Genomic DNA, 23,253 nt, shown 5'->3' with positions numbered 1-23,253 from the left:
AGCGACGCGTGACCGCAAACGGCTCGTCAATCGGAGCTCCGTAGCTCAAGTTATGGTGGTTTGAAGATCAAAGAGAGTTAGGTTTTCTCTCTTCTCTTCTCTCTTCTCAAATCAGCGCCCAACACCCCTTCTTTAGGGCAAAATGAGCTGAAATACTCATAACTAATGTTTATATATGTTGGGTCTTGGGCCCACTTAGGCCCGGTTCACTTATTTTTGTCCGTTGGCCCAATTTTGGACCAAAACCTTTAAGATTAGCGCTCTAAATCGCACTTCAAATATTTCTACCTTCCCTAATTATAATTCCTCATTTCTTAATCTTATTTATTCATAATCAATTTCCTCAGCTGTAGTACCAGACAGATCTCAGCTGGTACTGCCGGTCAAAATTTTACTGCGCGCTTTTGCGCAGAAAACTATATTCTTCGACTCGGAAAAATTCACTGAATCCAAATATCATATTTAAATCATCAAATTTCAATTGCCAAATCTTCCAACCATAGTTGCTCCCATTTAACTTATTATTTAATTAATTTCGGTTAGACCGGGTATTACATTAGCCGTTCGTCCTTGTTTGGGTAAGCGATGCGTTCCGAAACCTTTAAATTAGTATTTATGTTTTAAGTTATTTGAGGATCTAAGGTCTTGGTGTTATAGAATCGAGTTACGGGTCTTAATTGCTGAGTTCTATGACTGTTGTGTACGGCATCAAGGTGCTGCGTAGTCACCGGAGCTGCTGTTGCTCTGTTTTCTCTGTGGGATAAGAATAGAAATGCAATTTGTCGCGTAGTTGAATTTCAAACGAGGTAGGGGTTTTCTTAAAATCTATTTTATATTACAGAGTTGTGATAAATAGATATTGATGCAAAGAGATTTACTTCTGTGATTATATTTGTCTTATGGATGTGATGGTTTGTTGGACTGAATTATTGGGTGCTTGATTGCGTGAGTGGTGTGTGGTTGTGGATAAAAACCAGTTTGGAATGTCATTTACTTGATTATTAAGAAAGGTTGATTTTCTTGGTTTTAGAGTTTACTTAGTAATATAAATGAAACGATTTTGAAAATAATTTGAGATATGAAAATAAATTGATTCTGGAAGCGGTTTGATTGTGAGTTGGTTTGATTTTATGAATGATTTAATATTTGAGCTGATTCGATTTTAAAAAGAGTTTTATTGTTAGAATTGGTTGATTTGAAAATAATTTGACATTGGCACTGGTTCAATTCTGGAAAATGTTTGAGATTTTGAAATGGTTGAGAAAAGGTTTGAGAGATGTTTGGATGGGACCCAAAAAGGATGGCAGTGTCCGAGTTTTAGAGGAGATGCTGCCGAAATTTTATAAAATTGAAAGTTTTATTTAAAGTAATTAATTAAAAGATTTGTTTTTAAGCATTATAAGTTTTAAGATTGATTTGTCTATCAAAGAAAGAATTTTGTTTTGGAATTGAGATTGTTAATGAACAGAATGAAAAAGAGGATGATGAGGATTTTATTTGAAATATGGCTTTGAAAGGAACTTGGAAATGAGATTTAGATTGATGAATGATTATGATGTTGAGAATGTTGAGATGTGAACTTTGAATTATTCACATGACTTATGAATTTGAAAATATCTTAGATACGAGGTTCCATGGATTAAGTGCCGTGGCTTGTCACCACGTGTACCAGATTGAAAACTCGATACTCTGTTGACCCTACGACGTAAGTGTGTGACCGGGCACTATATAAATTCCTGGGAATGTTACCCCCTATTGAGTAACTGATGAGCGGATAATTTATACGCTTTTTGGCATTATTTTTAGTATGTTTTTAGTATATTTTAGTTAGTTTTTATTATATTTTTATTAGTTTTTAAATAAAAATCACTCTTCTGGACTTTACTATGAGTTTGTGTATTTTTCTGTGATTTCGAGTATTTTCTGGCTAAAATTGAGGGACTTGAGCAAAAATCTGATTCAGAGGCTGAAAAAGGACTGCAGATGCTGTTGGATTCTGACCTCCTTGCACTCAAAGTAGATTTTATGGAGCTACAGAAGCCCAATTGGTGCGTTCTCAATTGCGTTGGAAAGTAGACATCCTGAGCTTTCCAGCAATATATAATAGTCCATATTTTGTCCAAGATTTGATGGCTCAAACAGGCGTTCCAAGTCAGCTTAAGAATTCTGGCGTTTAACTCCAAAACTGGCACAAAAGCTGGAGTTAAACACCCAAACTGGCATAAAAGCTGGCGTTTAACTCCAAGAAAAGTCTCTACACATGGAAGCTTCAAAGCTCAGCCCAAGCACACACCAAGTGGGCCCGGAAGAAGATTTCTGCATTAATTACTGATTTCTGTAAACCCTAGGCTACTAGTTCTCTATAAATAGGACCTTATACTATTGTATTTTCATCTTTGGACGTTTAGTCCCTAGACCTTAGAGGCTGGCCATTCAGCCATGCTTACACTATTATCACTTATGTATTTTCAACGGTGGAGTTTCTACACACCATAGATTAAGGTGTGGAGCTCTGCTGTTCTTCATGAATTAATACAAGTACTATTATTTTTCTATTCAACTCAAGTCTATTTCTTCTCCAAGATATTCATTCGCACCCAAGAACATGATGAATGTGATGATTATGTGACACTCATCACCATTCTCACCTATGAACGAGTGACTGACAACCACTTCCGTTCTACATGCAAACAAGCTTGAATGTGTATCTCTTGGGTTTCTAATCTAAGATTGGAACCTTCGTGGTATAGGCTAGAATTATTGGCAGCCATTCCTGAGATTCGGAACGTCTAAACCTTGTCTGTGGTATTCTGAGTAGGATCTGGGAAGGGATGGCTGTGACGAGCTTCAAACTCGCGATTGTTGGGCGTGTGACAGACGCAAAAGGATCAATGGATCCTATTCCAACATGATCGAGAACCGACAGATGATTAGCCGTGCGGTGACAGCGCATTTGGAACGTTTTCACTGAGAGGATGGGAAGTAGCCATTGAAAACGGTGATGCCCAACATAAAGCTTGCCATGGAAAGGAGTATGAATGATTGGAAGAAGGCAATAGGAAAGCAAAGGTTCAGGAGGAACAAAGCATCTTCATACACTTATCTGAAATTCCAACCAAAGAATTACATAAGTATCTCTATCTTTATTTTATGTTTTATTTATCTTTTAATTATCAATTCTTCATCACCATCTGAATTCGCCTGACTGAGATTTACAAGGTGACCATAGCTTGCTTCGAGCCGACAGTCTCCGTGGGATCGACCCTTACTCACGTAAGGTTTATTACTTGGACGACCCAGTGCACTTGCTGGTTAGTTGTGCGGAATTGTGACAAAGTGTGATTCACGTTTAAGAGCTCCAAGTCCTTTGGCACCATTGTTGATGATCACAATTTCGTGCACCAGTAACATTGATTATTTGAGAAAAAGTTATGCATAGACTCTTGGGGATGCACGTCGGGGGACAGTCTAAGTACAATTCAGACTTGTCGGGTTGGCTGGATAACCGACAGATGAGCCTCATTAGCCATAGGACAGGCATGCATCATATGCATTTGTATACTTTGCTTGAGTTTGAACTTATTTTGGTTTGCCTAATTGCTAAACTGTTCGTAACTGCTACTTGAACTATTTGCTGTAACTGCTGCCTAATTGTGCTTTCCTTGTCTGCCTTGCCTGTGTTTGTCCTGGCGTGCTACATTTGAGATTGAACTTTGGTGCTGAATTAATGATTGTGTTGTTTGATTGCGTGGTTGGTTTCTGATTGAGATTTTCTTATAAGAAATGAAAGGTTTCGGATTTCTGAAAGATTAAACATTGTTTCTTTGAAAAGGTTTTAAATGATTACCTATTGGTTTTTTAAAAGATTCATAAGGCAATGATAATCACTAAGTTTGAAAATAGTTTTCCTATCAAATATCTCCTTATGACAACTTTGAAACTCCATGGTGAGACCGTGTGGTTAGGTTCTCACCCCCCCTACAGCTTACTTTTTCAGGAACCGGAAGAAGAAGCTTTAAGAGAAGTTATACTGCGTTCGGTTTATATGTTGTTGAATTAATTAGATTATTTTCTTCCCTCGTCTTTGTTATTACAATTTTGTAAGAGGGATATGAGTTGTATGTTATATATATATATATATATATATATATATATATATATATATATATATATATATATATATTATGAGATATTATGTAAGGAGTCTTGTATATATATGAATCTATGCCTGTTTGTATTTTTCTTAAGATAAAGTATTTATTTCCAGTTTTTAAAGGAATCAGCGATACAGTATCGAGTCACAGGCTCCTATTTTAATATAGTATGTAAAGTAGTCGTAATACTTCTTTCTATCAGAGAAGCGCAGCCGGAAGCGTGACTTCTGATAGTGAGGGTGTTACATTCTACACTTAATTTTACAAATTAAATGATAATTTAATTGATATAATATTTTAATTACTTTTAAAATCATATATTGTATAAATCGAATTAAGTTGATTCGATTTCAATGTATAGAAGTATGTATAATTTTGAGCTTCATTTATTTTATTTATATAAATGATCCAAAATTAAATTTATATAATATTTTATAATGTTATCCATTAAGAGCATGAGAATGTGCAATATAATAATAGGAATAATCTTAATAAAACTCATCAAATTATGAGAATGTGCAATATAATAATAGGTATAATCGTAATAAAGTTCATCAAATTGGTGTAATGTTGGAAAATTTTAATTTTATAATCATCATCACATTTTATTACATATATGGAGTAAGAAATTCAATTGATTTAAGATTGAACATTAACTATAGAATGAGTTATGCACGCACCCGAATAATATATGATCCATCACCCATATATGAGTAGTCCATTTCGTGTTTAGCCCCATTGAAGTTCAGGAGTGGTCCATTTCGTGTTCAGCTCCATTAAAGTCCCCATTTTGCGTGTGTCCGTCACAAATTGCTCCATTTCGTAGCTGATATACATAAGTTGCTCCATTTTGTGTCTGCCTTTCTTGGAATGGGTTCTCTTATGCGTACAGTACTCCTCACTCATTTCATGTGCACCTCCCTTAAAATGAAGGTTAATTCCATCTCGTAAATGCTTGGCATAAAATGGCCATGCGCATTTCAAAAACACTTTTAAGGTATGCGCATTATGAAAAATAATGTTTTTTCCATGCGTATATAAATAAAAAAAAACCTAATATTTTATCTTTAATTGGATTTTATTAAAAATTTAAAATTTAAAATTTAAATTTTTTTATTTTCATTTTAGATCTTGCACATTTAAAAACTAAAATGCTCATTAACCAAGTTTATATACTTTACACGAAAATAATAAAAATTTTGGGAACATGTATCTTAATAATATATTTTAAGAATAGTATAAAAAATATTTTATTCAAAAACAGTTTGGTGATTATATTTTTTAAATTTATCAAATAATAATTATTAGTATCACAGATCAAAATTTTTTTTAATAAAAATGTTAATAAAGTAAAAAATAAAAATTTAGTCAGCTTTAGATCAAAATTATGAGAGTCATATATATAAGTAATTTCTTACTTTATTAATTTAAAATATATATCCTAGTCTTTTTCCTAATATCACTGACGGTAACACCATTATTGAACTAGATAGTTGTCACTAATTAATTTAATATGATTCTTGGGCCATGCTTTTATTACAATAATTTAAATTGACTTCAGATTGACTTGCTCCGTTGTTGTGAGTTGTAACTTTCTTAGAAGTCAGAACTCAGAAACATAGCAGATTCTTCGTCCTATGGAAAATCATTTCTAAGCTGAGAAACTTGTAGCAATCAGAACTCAGAAGCCAGAGCTATTGTATCTACGAGTTTGCTGTTAAGAAATAAACATGACTCCTGACAAGGTATAACTTCTTCCTTTTCCGGTATTTTATCTTCTCTGTTCAATTCGATACCAATAATGAATCGTTTTCTCTTTCTAACTTGAAGTCGAAGGACGAAAGTGAATGGATGATTCCCGTTGAAGTGATGCTGGGTTCTCTTGATCACGGAGAAGTTCAAGCGTGCAGCATTTCAAGAATCCCAGACGAGATTCGAGCCCCAAAACAAGAATGTTACAAGCCGAAATTGGTGTCTGTAGGACCCTTACACAGGGGAGCCACAAGGCAGATTCTCTTAATGGAAGAACCCAAATGGCGCTACGCCAAGTCCTTCCTTGACCACAAGGTGCAAAACAACCAAGGAGGACACAAAAACAAAGAACCAGGACCCCGAGAGTGGGGTAAGGAAATTCTCAAGCTTGACAAGGTGGTTCGCGCTTCCTACGGCGGTGACCTCGACTTGGATCCCCAGGACCTCGCCAAAATCATGTTGGTAATCGCCCTACTCTAATTACTTTTTTGCGACAAGAGAAATGTTAGTTAGAGGCTAATATTAGCAACACTTTGTGCCAACGCCTTATTTTTATACTATTAGGATTTAAGATTTAAGATTTTGTTAGCAAGGTGTTGTTCGAAAATCATAAATTTTGTTAATCATGTAACATTGCTCTTGTGAAAATAACAATAGCGTTTGTGAGACAAGAAAGAACTTAGTCCAAACAACCCACAGTTAACTTATTTAACGTTCATTAATTATCGTTAGAATAGTTGTGTAATATTAGATGTAATAAATATGTAATTACCAATGTTATGTATTTAGATATTATCTCCCTAGTATTTATCTGTGTCGTTTGTTTCATTCACATGTCGCCAACACATTAAATGATTTTGTTATGACATGTTGTGTCAATTGATTAGTCAGGAAATAACCGGATGTTGAATTTTTGTGTCTCCTGTTTTGTATAATTCTAATTGGAGCAGGAGATATTGCCATAGGTTACACAAAAAGTAGAAAGTGAACTAAATCTCTCTGGGGTTGACTCTCTGGTTTCCAAGGTCATATTGTTTGGTAGTTGAAAAGTGACAAAAATATAATTATAGGCACATAAGAATATGTGTGAGAAAGGAGATACATTTACAATAAAGTGTTCGGATTTTAACTGAGACAAGATTACAGAGATGGAAAGACTAAGATAGAAGAGATAGAGACAAAATCTTTTCTGTTTTTCTTTTTAAAGTGCACATAACATACAAGACAAAATTTGTCTCTGACTCCACAGCTAAACTAGCTTTTTTTGTATTTTTATCTCAGTTGAAATTCAAATGCAACCTCTACTCATTGAACAAGGTCCATTTGTACATGTTGCAGGTGGATGGCTGTTTCTTGCTAGAACTTCTCCATAGGCTTGGGGAATACATGGATCCACATACAAACCAGGGCGAAACTTTTTCCAATGACCCATTCTTAGAGACAGAGGAGAAGGTGCAGTGTGTGCTGAATGATATTTCGATGCTGGAAAATCAGATCCCTTTCATTGTTCTCAAGAAGTTGTACAATAATGTCTTCCCTGAAAACAACAACAATTACAACCGTAACAAGGTTGCAGAAGATCATCGTGTGGCCGATGTCATGCGTAAAGCCTTTGGTTACAATTCAAAAGACCGGCATGGTTCGGCTCATATGCTTCACTTAATGCACTTGTCCACAGTTGAAGAAGACAACAATCAAGAAGCCAAACGATTGAGACAAGCATGCCGAGAACTAAAGCGATGCGCTACTAGGCTTCGAGCTGCAGGAATAACCATTAAACCAACAAATAGCAACAGCATTGCAAATGGTAATGTCAATGCTAATACTAGTGTTAACAATCAGCATAAGCTTGTGGACATATTTGATTTTAACATAAGTTTCAATGAGCAAGACAAGATACTCGAAATACCGGCTTTGCATATTAAGGAAACAACGGAAGCGAGATGGAGAAACTTGATTGCTTGGGAGCAGAGCAGAATTTGGATAAGAGGCAAGTACACTTCCTATGCTTTGTTCTTCCAAACTTTGATATGCTGTGAGCATGACCTCAAGTTTCTGGAGAAAAAGGGAGTGATAGTGAATGAGTTCAAGAAGAGCAATGCTGAAATTATGACAATGTTTCGCACCATCTCTGATGGTGTTGATCACATGGATTCAAGTTACAGTGACCACTGTATGAAACTTAATGCACACCGGACTACATTGGTCACGAAAGCGTTTCGCGAATGGCCTATAATCACTTGGCATAGGTGCAGGCATGTTCTTGAGACTCTTGTGTTCTATTGGTGGAACTGGCTAGCGATTTTGATACGCGATCATATCCCAACAGTGTGGAAATTTTTCGGCGTTGTGGCCGCGATTGTGTTGCTTGTTCTCACAATTATGCAGACATATTATTCAGCTAAGCAGACACATTATTCAGCTGAGCAGGCACATAATGCAACTAGTGGCTCTTAAGGCATCAGCAAGAAAAGTGCTATTTGTGTTTCTTAATGTTTTTTCAAGTTTAAAATTGAATGCACAATTGTGATATTGAAGCTTGTGTATGTTAATGGAAGAGATTTAGGTCCATGTTGAACATTGAAGAGGTGTTTTCCTGAAATTATTGTGAATGAAATCTTTTGTCTTGTTCTGTTTGAGATTGTCAAAGAAATCAAGCAACTCTATTATGATCCTTATATTCTTACAATTACAGCAAAATTAATGAACTAATTTTGTGAGATCAACATATAATTTTTCCAAAGAAATAAAGTGAGCATGAATTTTCACCACTTTCTCAATTGACCACAATTCTGCTAGAAGGTCAATAATTGTAACACAGCAAATCAAAGCAACCTTAAATGAATTAACGGCTATCCCAAGTAATAATTAGCACATAACTGCCTTCAGGTTACCACCAGATTTATGATTAGAAGTCAGAACTCAGAAACATACTTATGAACAACGCTTATTCATAACATGATTTTCTAAATATTGAAACTCGTATCTAAAAAAGTTATATCCATTAACCATCCACAAGTTCAAAGAAATTCACTAGAAGTATATTAGAATTAAAAATGATGGGATCAATTTATTTATCTATTTATTTCTTTTTTGAACGAGTTTCATATATGTAAACTTAATTAAATTTGTTCATAATAACTTCGGTTCTATTTTCACCTCCAACATAACATACATGATGAATCACGAATAGACTAGTTATTTTATTGCACTGTTTTCTAATTGCACTCCTTTGTGGGAAAGATGGTATGGTGATGGATGATGGGTGTTCAAACTGCATCACCTTTCAACCTTTACCAACCTTAGTGACCCCCATCAAGCACCGTAGTGGCACACTGTGAGTAATAATAGCCATTGAACCACCATGCAATTGCCTATAAGACACTGCCGCCGGAGGATGTCAAAGAAAAGAGGGGAAGGGCATGGTTTTGTGTTGGAGTTTTGTGGAGTAAAACACTAAAAGTAGTCCTGAGATTCACAAAATGCACTAATTTAGTCCCTGACTTTTCAATTGCATTATTTATGTCCTCGACTTTGGAAAAAATGCACCTAGTTAGTCCCTTTCCCTTTTTCCGCAAAACTCCTTCCCGGCGGCAGTGATGTAGCAATTTTTTGCCTTGCTGGAGGGTTCAACGGTTACATGTAGGGGTGACAAACGAGCCTAAACCCGCCGGGTTGGCCCGCATAACCCACCAAAAAAGGCGGGTTGGGCTGCAAAATTGGGACCGCCAAATAGCAAAAATCCGCCTAACCCGCACCGCTTAAACCGCAGGTTTTGGCGGGGCGGGACGGGCTTCCCCGCCGGGCTTAGTATTTTTTTGGTAAGGGGTATTTTTACAATTTTTTTTGCCAAAACCCAACTTTCTCCAACCCAACTTACAAGAGAATGAAGATGAAAATGGAGTGTTTTGGATTATGTTTATTTTGTTTTAGAGACAATATTTATAATTATGTTTTGGATTATATTTATTTTGCTTTGGGAACAATATTTATAATTATGTTTTGGATGAAAACTTAGTTTATAATTATGTTTATTAGATATTTATAATTACAAAGATTTTAATGTTTGTGAATATAAAATTATAATAGTTAAAAGTAAAAAACAAAATAGATTTTTTTATACCTTTATATATATTATTTAATAGTTAAAAGTAAAAAAAAAAAGGATATTTGGCGGGCTTAGCCCGCTGACCCGCCAGCCCACCGTTAAGCGAGGCGGGCTGGAATTCTGGGATCGCCTTACTAGGCGGGGCAGGGCGGGCTTCTGGCGGGGTGGAACGGGCTTCCCCGCTTGCCACCCCTAGTTACATGACATGGCCATGGAAAATTTGAAATCCAATGTGGTCCCTGAACCCCTTTTTAACCCTAACTGCTGTGCTGGGTAGAAGGATGATTGGACGTGCAAATGAGGGAGACGGGAGTTCTATTCGGTTGTCAAGTGAGTAAACCAGTTTTTCATCATCATTCTTCTTAAACGTCCCACCATTGTAGAACATGATATCCAACAATTTTTCCATCTATACTGAAAATAGGTATAACAATTTATCTAATGTATGCTATTGATAACATAATAAAAAAACTACAGTAAAAAATAATCCAATATTGTTTAAAAACAGATACTTCATCACATTACCATTATAGAAACACCCTCATTCCCTATGTAAAAATAGAGCATTCACAAAATTCAAACCCACACCACCTAGTGCAAGAAATCTTACCTAATAATATAGCATTCAATGATTTTTTATCAACCAACACAAAATTTCCAACTCAAACTCACAACAATGGATACCTTAACAATAAAAAATAAATTAAAAAAATATTTTATTCAATGCATGCCTACCTCTGTGTTAGGGGGCTTCACGAGGAAGCTTTGCTCCTTCCTTCCCCAATTTTGAACGACCGATTAGCACGTTTCGACCGTCTCCAATTTGTGTCACCACAAAAAACCTCAGCAAAACTAGCAAACTACGGGGTATGGAGTTTTCAATTCGAACGAGATGAAGAAGATGAAGTGGCAAAGTGATCTCGAGGGTCTTAACTTTTGGTGTTTAACTCCCTTCTTGAAGCGGCGTCGTTTTCATTTTTTAGCGCCAAATCTTAATACGACGTCGTTTTCCATAATCCAGCATGGCAAAAAAATTGCCACATCACTCCGCCGGGAAGGAGTTTCGACGAAAAAGGGGGAAAGGACTAACTAGGTGCATTTTTTCCAAAGTCGAGGACATAAATAGTGCAATTGGGAAGTCAGGGACCAAATCAGTACATTTTGTGAATCTCAAGGACTACTTTGGTGTTTAACTCGAGTTTTGTGAACCTGCATTAGTTGGTGCCTACCAAGCACGAACACTTTGTTAAGTTTTCATGTTCGACATTCGTCCGATGCTCATCCAACATTTGTCGGACATGCAGTTTTCGTGTCCAACTATGCTTTAATAAAAAATTAAAAATACTTTTTCAGTATATTTGGATACACCTAGATAACGTGGTCAACTTTATTTTTAATATATATTCTTAAAATAAGTTTAGAAATAGTATATATTATTATTTATTAAAATAAAAATTTATTTTAAATATTTTATATTATTAAAAATAATTAAAAATTTTATTTATATTTCAATATTAATAAAATATTAAAATATTATTATAATTTATCTAATAAATACTTTATATATATATATATATATATATATATATATATAAACAAATGTTTCATGTACAATCTTCATTTAAACCGTGAATTTGTTTGATTATAAATGTGAATGTAATTTGATTATATATAGTTATGGAATTTGATTATAATTGCAAATCCAGTTTATTATAATTGTAAAACTGGGTTAATGGTATTGTTCATAGAATTTGATTATAAGAATCTAGTTTGCATATTTCTAACATCATGTAGCCATCTCCTAGCACTACGTACTTTACTCAAACTGATTGCCATGGAAGAGATGAGATATAAAAGATTGCACAATAACGGCACGGTAGTATCATTTTGTTTATAATTGTAAGTAAAATACTTACACTTTATTGATCTCAGGATTACTCATTCACATAAATAATATTATTATATTTTCAATCTTTTAAGAAAGATATAATAGAATTTATATTTCTAAATTTCAAGACATATATTTTTATTTCAATTTATGTATATCAGGTATAATATTTTTATTTATTATCTGAGATTTCTCTGATTATGATAGAAGATAATGATTCTAATCATATTATGAAAAATTATATAATTTTAATAAAATTAATATATGATGTGTAATTACTGTATATAATAAAAAATTACTTTAATAATCAATAATTTACATATTTATTTTTGTTTTACTAAAGTCTATATATAGTATTTTTCTGTGGTATATGAATCTAAATTTGAGAGTCAACTCATAATTTTATATTTATTATTTTTCTTTTACTACTTCATAGAATAAGAATGTATTTTTCGTTTTTCATCGAAGTTGATCCTTTTAAGGTACAATTTATAATTTTGATACACTATTAGTGTAAAGTAGTTTTACACAAATATTCAATGACGTAATATCAAATTATAAAAAATAACTATCTTTTATATTGATTGCATTCACCTAAATGATAATCCAAAAAAATAGACATAATTAAACAATTATATAAAATATTTTATACTATCAATAATTAAAATTAGACTCTAATTTGTATCTAAAAATATAAGATAAAATTATATATTAAAATAACTTAATAAAAACAAAATATTATCGTAACATTATTTAATTAATAAATTTATTTAGTTAAAAGTTATATTTCTGTTTTTTTTTCAATTCCACTTTAATATTTGTCAATAAATTAAAGAATTTTGTATTGGATATCTATTTTGATAATTAGTTCTCAAACATAAATTAAAATAAAAATTAATTAAAATATTAACGCATTTTATACTTTTATCTATCTAAGTAACTAATTCTATTATTATTATTATTATTATTATTATTATTATTATTATTATTTGAAATTAATTTTTTGTCTTTCTTTTATTAAATAATTAAATAATCTATAAAATATATAATGAGGATATGAGAAATGTAGTATAGATTTTTTTTCTTAAATATCATTTATTGTATATAATTTATAAAAAAATATATTTCACTTTTATTATTGATTAGAAGATAATTTATTTATATTTTGATTAATTTCATTTATTATTATTACTATATTTAATTTATAGAAAGATAAATTAATAACCATATTATTATTTATCAATATATTAATATTGATAATGATTATATAAAAATTATTTAATATTTAATATTTTTATATTATTCATTTTTTATATATTTTAATATATCTATAAATACTTTTTATTATTTTTATATGCTATATGTTTACTTCCACTATTTAAAATTTTTGAATCCATCACTACTTTTGAGCGTATTTCTTAATTTATTTTTTATAATTCAGTGAATACAATTTATTACAGTAAATTAATTATATCAACTAATTGATTTGATTAGATATTTAAATATCACATAATTTATTATAATTCATATCAATCAAATAATTGTAATTTATTATATCAATTATTTTAATTCGGTAATTTATAAGGTACATAATAGCATAGATGATTTGTTACTTATAATGATTAAATACAGTAAATACAGATTAATTTAGTTAAAAAAATCATTGTCTCATATGTTTTTCTATTTATTTTTTTAATTTATTAAATCCAATCAATTATAATAAATTAATTATATTAACTAATTAATTCAATCAATTATTTTATAATTTATTTTTTGAATTCAATAAATCAAATAAAATCAATTATACTAATTATTTGTATCAACTAACTGGTTTGATTAATTCTTAAAAATATTTTTATTTAACTTATTTTATTTATTTAAATACATGAATTATAACTGATTAGTTATTTAATTTTATTACAATAAATATCAAATTCTATTTCGAATATAAAAATATAAAATTTTATTCCTTCTATTTTTATTTTACCACTATAAAATACCATATATGCTAGAAGAAAATATCATTCATTTACCAATTATTCTTTCATTAGGTAGCTTTTACAACAATTCTTTTTTTTCCTATGAGGCGTTGTCGCAAGAAGGTAACTATCGTGGACACAAACCACCACATACTCTTCAACTCTCATGCTCATCAGTCACATCAATATATGATATGTTATCCATGAAGCATTTATAGACCATGGTGTTATCATGTATGCATAAATAAAAAAATTTTCGTAATTAAGCTTCAGTCATTTACCTGTTTGTGAAATTACTTTCAATTTGTGTTGTGCAATGATATTATGGTTTAATTTAAGCTTTTATTTTAAAACTGTGTTATGATTTTATCTCATCATTTTCTCTTAGATATCAAGTTGATGTATTTTTATTTATTATTATTGAAACGGATGTGATATAAAATTTGTAAAAAAAAATAAAACTCTCACATTCAATTTATTTTATTGTAGCCTTTTATCTATTCTATTTCTTTTTATTTTCTTCTTATTCATTTTATTTTTTTTTAAATATCATATAATTTATTATAATTTATACCAATTAATTATTATAATTCATTATATCAGTTAGTTTAATTCACTAATTTATAATATGCATGATAAAATAGATTATTTGTTACTTATACGTTTATTCTTCTAAAATCTAATTCTGAATAATTATATTTTTAGTTTTAGTGATGAACAAAATATTATTAATAATAAATAATAATTAACCACTCATACTTTTAATCAAAGTGTTTGGATGATTTTTATATTTATTAATATTAATTGTTGATTATTTTTCGTCAATAAATTGTATTATAATTTTATGTTAGTTCATAATTGATTAATGATTAATATTCATGAAGCTATATTATTCTAAATTTTATATTTTACAAATATTTTATTTAAATGTATTTTAAACATGAAAATGTATTTTTTTAAATAATATCATACTTTTACCTTTTTTAATTATTCTAAATAAATATTTTATCAAATACTAATTAAAGCCATCCTTCCATTTGTTTTTACTAATTTATTATCAAAGCTATTATATAAAATTAAAATCGTATTAATGAATTTAATATTAAAGTTAATTTGACTTTTTATTTAGTGTGTTTTTCGATTTTCTTAGTCTAATCAACAAAAATTATTCAATTATAAATAGTCGCTTTTATCTTATTTTATATTATTAGCTAATTAAAATTACTAAAATTTAATAATACAATACTGTTTTATATTTTTATATTTAGTTCAATCCATCTAAGCTATATAATAATCATTTTAATTTTTATATTTTATAATGTAATACTACATACATTAATAGTAAAATAACATAATAAATTTTTATGTTTTAATATTAAATATAAAATTAATACGTACAAAAGTTTTTAAACTTTTAAATTAATACGAATCATTGTAAATAATACTTATTTATGACATAAACAAAGAAATATAGAATCTCAAGTTTTGCATATAAAAATTTAGGAACATGTTATATGTACAAATGTAATGGCATAGTATTACTTTTTTTAATGGTGTGGACCAACAACTCTAATTTTATTTCACGGTCAAATTTAAAAAAAAGAGTTGTAATTTTAAAGATAGTCAGAAAAAAAAATAAAATTAATCAAAAAATAGTTAACTTATATTATTCTATTAATTTATTTAATATATTAAAATATTTTTATTTATATTAAGATTAATTTTAAATATTTTAAAATAAAAAGTATAATTAATTATAATTTGCATCTTAAATTATGTTGAGTACATGATATTCTATTGTGCTGCTAAAAGTAAAAATGAGATAACAAATATAATTTTATCTCTTAATTCAGTATATTTATTTATATTTTATACTTTTTTACGATTAATTTTATACAGTGTTGGTATATTAAATAAAATTACCAGTTATAATAACAAAAAATAAAATAAAATTTCAATAAATAATTTTATATTCTTTATTTTTTTTCAGTTTTATTTTGAATTTTAATTTATTACTAAAAGGTAGTGAAATTCTATTGATACTGAAATAAAGTTGCAAAAAGGTCCATAGGGTAGAATAAGTAAAATAATGTGATACCCACATTACAACATCCAAATAAAACAACCTAGAATCTAAAATACTTATCTTTCTCTTTCTCGCCGTCTATTATATTATCGATTCTCTAATATAAAATTTAATTTTTTACATTTAATGATTGAGTCAACGTAGCATGTTTCTGAGAGTGTTTCTTAATTTATTTTGTTTAACTCATTAAATACAATTAATTATGATGCATTAATTATATCAACTAATTGATTTGATTAGATATTTAAGTATCACACAATTTAAAATTATGTATATTGAATGGATTTTTTGATATATTGTAACACCCTACCACACAGAGTCTTACGCTTAAGTCGTAAAGCAGAGGTGGCAAGGTATTATGACCTCTAAAAGAAAAGACATATAAATATAGTTGAAAGAAATTATATCTAGGAGCCTTGAAGAATTAGCTAAACAAGAACAATAAACAGAAATATCGTATGACTCACGCGTGGATATTCATAAAACAGATAGGTAAGATCAAAAGAAAACTGAAAATATATACATATCAGAGTTTCAAAATACAGATAGCAAGCTCTAGACTCGACCTGCGAAGCTAAGGCCGGCCAGAGTATATGATTATATATTTATGTACAACCCAAAATAAAACTCAAACTACAAAATAAACACCTGCATCTCCAAGTCAACCTTTAGGAAGAACAAAACACAAGATATACATGCGGAGATTCTATAAACATATATACGTAGCATAAAACAAAATATGACAGTCCAAAAGATAGTTCTTCGCTTGTAAGGCCAGACGCTCAACGAGGTGTCTCTCGACATGTATCTGAAAAACAATAACAGAGTATGGGATGAGAACCGGAGGTTCTCAGTATGGTAAAGGTGCCCGCATAGTTAATATAAAAGGTCTCGGGAAAGCCAGAGGCATTCATAGAACTCCGACACTCATATTTCAGCTTAAGAATTTAACTAACCCAAAAATTAGGTAAGTTGTCTAAGGTATTCTAGTTTTGAATCTAACTTTAACTTAATACTTCACTTTCTGTCGCCTCCAATCTTCTAAATTACTGGTGGAACAACCCTCTCCCCTCACACCTTCGTCAAGAGGGATTTCTCAGAAAACATACACATACAGTTCAAGCAAGGAAAACACAGATAGAAAAGCATTTACAGCAAGTAGAACAAGTAGTGGATAAGTAAAATTAAATAGTTAAGCAAACCAAAATAATGCACACTCAAGCAAACAAACAAATGCATATGATTATACCTGTCCTATGACTGATGAGTCTCATCTGTCGGTTATACAGCCAACCCGACATGTCCTGGTAGTTAACCATTGGACAGTCCCTCTGTGCGTGCATCCCCAAGCTCAATAATATTTGATGGAGTCAAACTCCAAGCTCAAATATAATATTCCATGGAGTCACGTTCCAAGCTCAATAATATAGTATTCCATGGAGTTAAACTCCAAGCTCAATAATATAGTATTCCATGGAGTCGAATTCCAAGCTCAACAATATAGTATTCCATGGAGTCGAACTCCAAACTCAAATATAATATTCAATATTCATATATATGCATGCCCATGGGGAATCCGGGGAGTTAAAGTGCCCGGTCACATCTTGTGACAGAGGGTCAACAAATAGTCTCAAATACACAAGCCACATAATAATCTCTTTCTTTTTAAAATATCACCTCAAATCAAAACTCCAATTCCTATAGAAGTTTTGGCAGTATCTCCTCTAAAGCTCGAATTTCTGCCACCCTTCAAGGTCCCAACTATCAAATCAAACACCTCTCAGTCCTTCAAATTATTTCCGATAACAAATCATTTCAAAATCAAACAAATACCAATATTAAATCTTTTCAAAACCGACCCACTTCAACAGCAAATTATTAACAATAGCTAAACCACACATTTTATTCTATATGCACAATCCATCAATTATACATTCAATTCATTCCTATCTTAAGGTCTTCTAGCCTAAATTTTCACGTGACATTAAACATTAACTACGAGAAACCAAAATCATACCTTCATACGGAATCAAAATATTCAAAGTTCCGCAGAAGCTTTCTGAGTGAGCTATCGAAGAAGAAAATGTCCAGAATCGTCTGTGCCTCCTAAAATTCCCGTTGGCCAAACCCAAAGGAAAGAGGAGTTACGTCACTGTCAACTTCCACTAATAAAAAATGGTGCCAACGTGTAGAGGAGGAGGTTACGAATACTCTTACCGGATTAAATTTTTTATTGGAGTTACGGATTTTAAGAAATTGAAGCCGGAAGTTCGAAAGAATTTACATCGATCACGCTCTTCTCTCTCGCCATTTTCTTTTCCTTTTCTCCTCTCCCATACGCTAATCATATATATATATATATATATATATATATGTTAAATACGCCGCCTTGGCTTTCTTTATAATATATATATATATAATATGATATTACTAATATATATGTAACTTAATGTAAAATCAAAATCGCCTTTGATTTTCATGCTTCATAATTAATAATAGTAATAATAATACTAGAGATAGTAATTGATGATCATGTAATAATAATAATAAACGTAATAATAATAATAATAGTAATGCAATGAATATAATATATATAAACTTATAATGCAATTTAATACTTACGGCAATTATATACAATGTTTATAATAATAATAATAATAATATGGATTTGATTAAATTTAAATTATTATAAAATTAGTTCAATTACTGATAATAAAAGTAATTTTTTAAAAATAAGGAACTCTAATTTTATAAAATAAATTATAACTTATTTATATTTATATTTTTAAAACTGAGGTCGCTACATATATAAATTTAAGGAATAAATTAAAATAATATAATTTATTACTTATTTAATTTGAATACAATAAATACAAAATTAATTTAGTCAAAAGTTTATTATTTTCTAATTTTCTATACATAAAAATGACAACAAAATTGTAAAAATAATCTTTTTATCGTTTTTGCTATTTTAATTTTATTTTATTTGCTTTTTTTATGTGTAATTTTATTTTACATTAACTTTGTGTATTTAATAACAAAATATATTCATATTAATTTTATCATATAATAATATATTTTTCTCCTATGTTAATCAAAGAATTTCAATAGTTATCAACTACATCTAAGAGAATGACTGAGAAGTGAAAACTACGATAAGTTAAACACAGGTTCAAAATGTTGAAACAAAGGAAAGAAAATAGTGGATATATGATTAGAGAAAAAGATATAATAACGAGAAATATATTAAAACTGGATTTTTACTCAAACTAATAAAAGTGAGGTACGGTGTCAATTCCTCATGAATTCATTTTTCCTTTAAAATGAAATCACTATTTTCTCTTCTAAATTTATTTTAGAAAAATATCTTTATTATAATTATATTACAATTAACATTTAACGAATAATGCATGATTATACTAATTTAGGAAAATATCTTTATTATAATTATATAAAATCAATATTTAATACATTATCAACTAATAAAAGTAAAGTGTCAATTCCTCATGAATTCATTTTTTCTCCAAAATGAAAGCACTATTCTCTCTTCTAAATTTATTTTAGAAAAATATCTTTATTATAATTATATTACAATATTACAATTATATTACAAGTAGCATTTAATGAATAATGCATAATTATAATAATTTAGAAAAATAAAATAAAGTCCAGTAATTTATCTTTCGACTGCACACGTATGTAGAATAACTTTTAAGAAGGAGTCATGTATAATAAATACGGTCGATGATGATTGTAAAACTATATACAAACATTGATATAATATTATTTCAAGTATATGTTTTGCAGGTCTCAAAGAAAAGTGTTGAGTTATTTTTTAGTGGGTTTAAATTATTTATTATTTATTAGAGAATTTTGTGCATTAGAATTGTCTAATAATTTATTATTTATTTTGAACTGATTTTGATATGTTCTTACTTGATAGTAAAATAATATATAAAAATTTGTTGGTGGGTCTAAGTATTACTAGGTTATTTATGGTAACATTGAGTATATATGTTTGATTTATTGAAAAAAGTAAATTACTAAAACTAATTAATAACTATTTTAGAGTTAATACATTTAATACTAGATTAAAAAAAATAAACAATACATAATATGTTACATTTTTATTAATCAAATTATTATAATTCAAATTAATCTTAACAAAAGAATTTAAAATTATAATTTCAATCTTATCACGTGCATGACACGGGTTATTACACACTTGTTTTGTTTATAATTGTAAGTAAAATACTTACACTTTATTGGTCTCAGGATCACTCACTCACATAAATAATACTATTATATTTTCAAACTTTTAAACTCACCAATACTCATATAAAATAATAGAATAAAGAAGGATTTACATAATCATGTTTTTTTTTTCATTTTAAAGAATACACATAATACACAAAACATGTATGACTTTATATAGACTAATTTTTTTAATAAAATAATAATTTCTTTTTCTTAACAACTAAGACTACATTGGTGATGATAATGAAGTTTGTAGAGCTTACATGCTTTGTCATCATTCTTTTAATAATCAAATACCTCTCTTAAACATTCTTGGTAATTCTTCAAATATTCAATATCTTCTAGTAATTAAATAGATGATTATTGTTTTCAACTCAAACTTTACTTCTTCAATTCTTTAACCATGTTTCATAAAAATTCTAGTCCATGCAAATTGATATAAAATTTTTAATCAACATTGCCCCCTTAAATCAAACTTGCAGAATTAATCATTCCAAGTATCTTCTTTAACTTGTAAAATGACTCGATCTTCAATGACTTTGTAAATATATCTGCAACTTGATCTTTAGTGGAATAGTACTCAATCAAAACTTTTCATTTACCAACTCTCTGATTTTGTGAAATTGAATATCAATATACTTTGATCGTCCATGGAACACAGGATTTTTGCAAAGTGCAATAGCTGACTTGTTATCGCAAAATATCGTCGTTGGAGTACTTTGTTTCTCGTTCAATTTCTCAAGAATTCTTCTTAGTCAAATTGCTTGCGTTGCATAACTTGTTGCTGCTATATATTCTGCTTCTGCTGTAGAGAGTGCTACTACTGGTTATTTCTTTGACGACCATGAAATTACAATAGAACCAAGATGAAATACAAACCCTGAAATACTTTTTCTTGTTTCTATATCTTCGGCCCAATCACTATTAGTGTAGCCAACAAGGTTTATTTCATTAGTATTCTGATAATAAATTCCATCATTTAAAGTACCTTTGATATATCGAAGAATTCTTTTTGCCGTTTGCAAATGGTTGGTACAAGGCTCCTCCATAAATCTGCTAAGCAAACGAACTCCAAACACAATATCTGGTCTGGTTGCAGTTAAGTACCTTAGACTTCCAATCAAAATTTTGTAATATGTAGGATTTACTGTTCTTCCTTTATCTTCTCCCAGCAACTTGAACTTCTCTTCGACTGGAGTAAGAACTGGCTTTGAATGTTCCATCTGAAATTTTTTCAAAATATCATTTGCATATTTCATCTGAGAAATGAAAATTTCATCATCTTTTCGAAGAACTTTGATGCCAAGGAAATAAGACATCAAGCCCATATCCGTCATTTCAAAGTGCTTTATCATAGCCTCCCTAAATTCTACAATTATCTTCAAATTGTTGCCAGTAAAGATTAAATCATCAACATAAAGACACACGATCAAGGTATCTCCAGGTTCAACGAACTTGATATAAAGCGTATGCTCGAATGGACATCTTTTGAAATCATTCTAACTGAAATAAGAATCAATCTTCTTGTACTACGCTCTTGGTGCTTGATTTAACCCGTACAAAGCTTTCTTCAACTTGTAAACTTTATCTTCTTCTCCAAAAACTTCATATCCTGTAGGTTGCTCAACGTACACTTCTTCTTCTAAAGTGCCATTTAGAAATGTAGACTTAACATCCATTTGATGTATCTTCCACTTATTTTGAGTAGAGAGTGAAATAATCATACAAATAGTATCTAATCTAGCAACAGGAGCAAATACTTCAAAATAATCGATACCTGACTTTTGTTTGTATCCTTTAGCAACTAAACTTGCTTTGAAATGATCAACTTCACCGTTGGATTTGTACTTAGTTTTGTAAACCCACTTTACTCCAATTTACTTCTTATTAGTTGGTAAATCTATCAGCTCCCATGTGTCATTCTTTTCAATGGCATGAATCTCCTCATCCATTGCTTTCTTCCAATTGTTATCTTTATAGGCTTCTTCAAAGTTCAAAGGCTCACAATCTGAAAATAGAGCAAAATTTATGATTTTTTCATTGAACGGATCATTGTCATTGCCAACTTCATAATCTGCTAATCTAGCAGGTAGTTTCCACTCTCTTTGTGATCTTCTAGATGATTCTGATTGTTCAGTTGTATCAGGTTGCCTTTCTTCTACTTCATCACACATATTTGGAATTATAGTCAGCTGTTTTTCTGTCTTTTGTGTTCCAGTCCCACATGTCTTTCTCGTCAAACGTCGGAATTATAGTCAGCTATTTTTCTGTCTTTTGTGTTCCAGTCCCACATGTCTTTCTCGTCAAACGTCACATCTCTGCTGATGATCACTTTCCTTGATTCTGGATTATACAGCTTGTATGCTTTTTAGTATGTGCTATAGCCGATACAGATATAATTCTCGCATTTGTCATCTAATTTCTTCCTTAATTGATCTAGTATGTAGGCATCAGCTATATATACACCCAAAGACTTTGAAATGATGGATGGAAGGCATCCCTTTCCACTCCAAGCTTCCTCTGAAATTTTATCTCGAACACTCTTCGTTGGACACCTGTTTAAAATATGAATTGCCGCTGCGACTGCTTCTGCCCAAAATTCTTTAGACATTTGTTTTGACTTAAGCATGTATCTGACTATATCCATGATGGTTCTATTCTTTCTTTTAACAACTCCATTTTGTAGGGGTGTTCAAATCCAACCTGATCCAAATTAAACCGCTCATTCAATCCAATCCAAACCGAAAACCGTTTAAAATCGCACTAATTCAGATTTGATTGGATTCTATTTTTTTGCAAACCGCTGGATCGGATCGGATTTTGAATCTACTTTTCATAACCAATCCAATCCAATCCAAACCACACAATGTATTATAATATTATTATTTTTTTTATTATATTTACAATTACGCTTACTAGCGGCTAAACAGACACTGCTGTTCAGCCGCTTTTCTATTAAGTTAAAAAAATATTTTTATATTTTTATTTCTAAAATTATAAATTTAATATGAATAATTAAAAAATAAATT

The 23,253-nt window shown here is 30.1% G+C and overlaps 2 protein-coding genes across 2 annotated transcripts; one reads left to right on the top strand and one right to left on the bottom strand.

Annotated features, from left to right (window-relative positions):
* Positions 1 to 5,667: 5,667 nt before the first annotated feature.
* Positions 5,668 to 8,559, top strand: LOC112727971 (UPF0481 protein At3g47200). Its single transcript, XM_025777929.3, has 3 exons — positions 5,668 to 5,899; positions 5,985 to 6,368; positions 7,245 to 8,559. Exons 1-3 carry the CDS (start codon positions 5,885 to 5,887, stop codon positions 8,361 to 8,363), a joined length of 1,518 nt encoding a protein of 505 aa, XP_025633714.1. The 5' UTR covers positions 5,668 to 5,884; the 3' UTR covers positions 8,364 to 8,559.
* Positions 8,560 to 21,051: 12,492 nt separating this feature from the next.
* Positions 21,052 to 21,561, bottom strand: LOC112730403 (uncharacterized mitochondrial protein AtMg00810-like). Its single transcript, XM_025780492.1, has one exon. It carries the CDS (start codon positions 21,559 to 21,561, stop codon positions 21,052 to 21,054), a length of 510 nt encoding a protein of 169 aa, XP_025636277.1.
* Between the last annotated feature and the right edge of the window lie 1,692 nt (positions 21,562 to 23,253).

Source organism: Arachis hypogaea, chromosome 12 (genome assembly GCF_003086295.3).
Source record: "Arachis hypogaea cultivar Tifrunner chromosome 12, arahy.Tifrunner.gnm2.J5K5, whole genome shotgun sequence".
Taxonomy (NCBI): domain Eukaryota; kingdom Viridiplantae; phylum Streptophyta; class Magnoliopsida; order Fabales; family Fabaceae; genus Arachis; species Arachis hypogaea.
Note: the sequence above shows the minus strand (reverse complement) of the source record. Positions and strands in the feature narration are given on the sequence as shown.

Bases quoted from the DNA above. Each gene is read 5' to 3' on its own strand.
- LOC112727971 (XM_025777929.3), top strand. The intron at 6,369-7,244 runs GTAATCGCCCTA...TACATGTTGCAG, and splicing joins ACCTCGCCAAAATCATGTTG to GTGGATGGCTGTTTCTTGCT.
- LOC112730403 (XM_025780492.1), bottom strand. From the start codon at position 21,561: ATGACGGATATGGGCTTGATGTCTTATTTCCTTGGCATCAAAGTTCTT.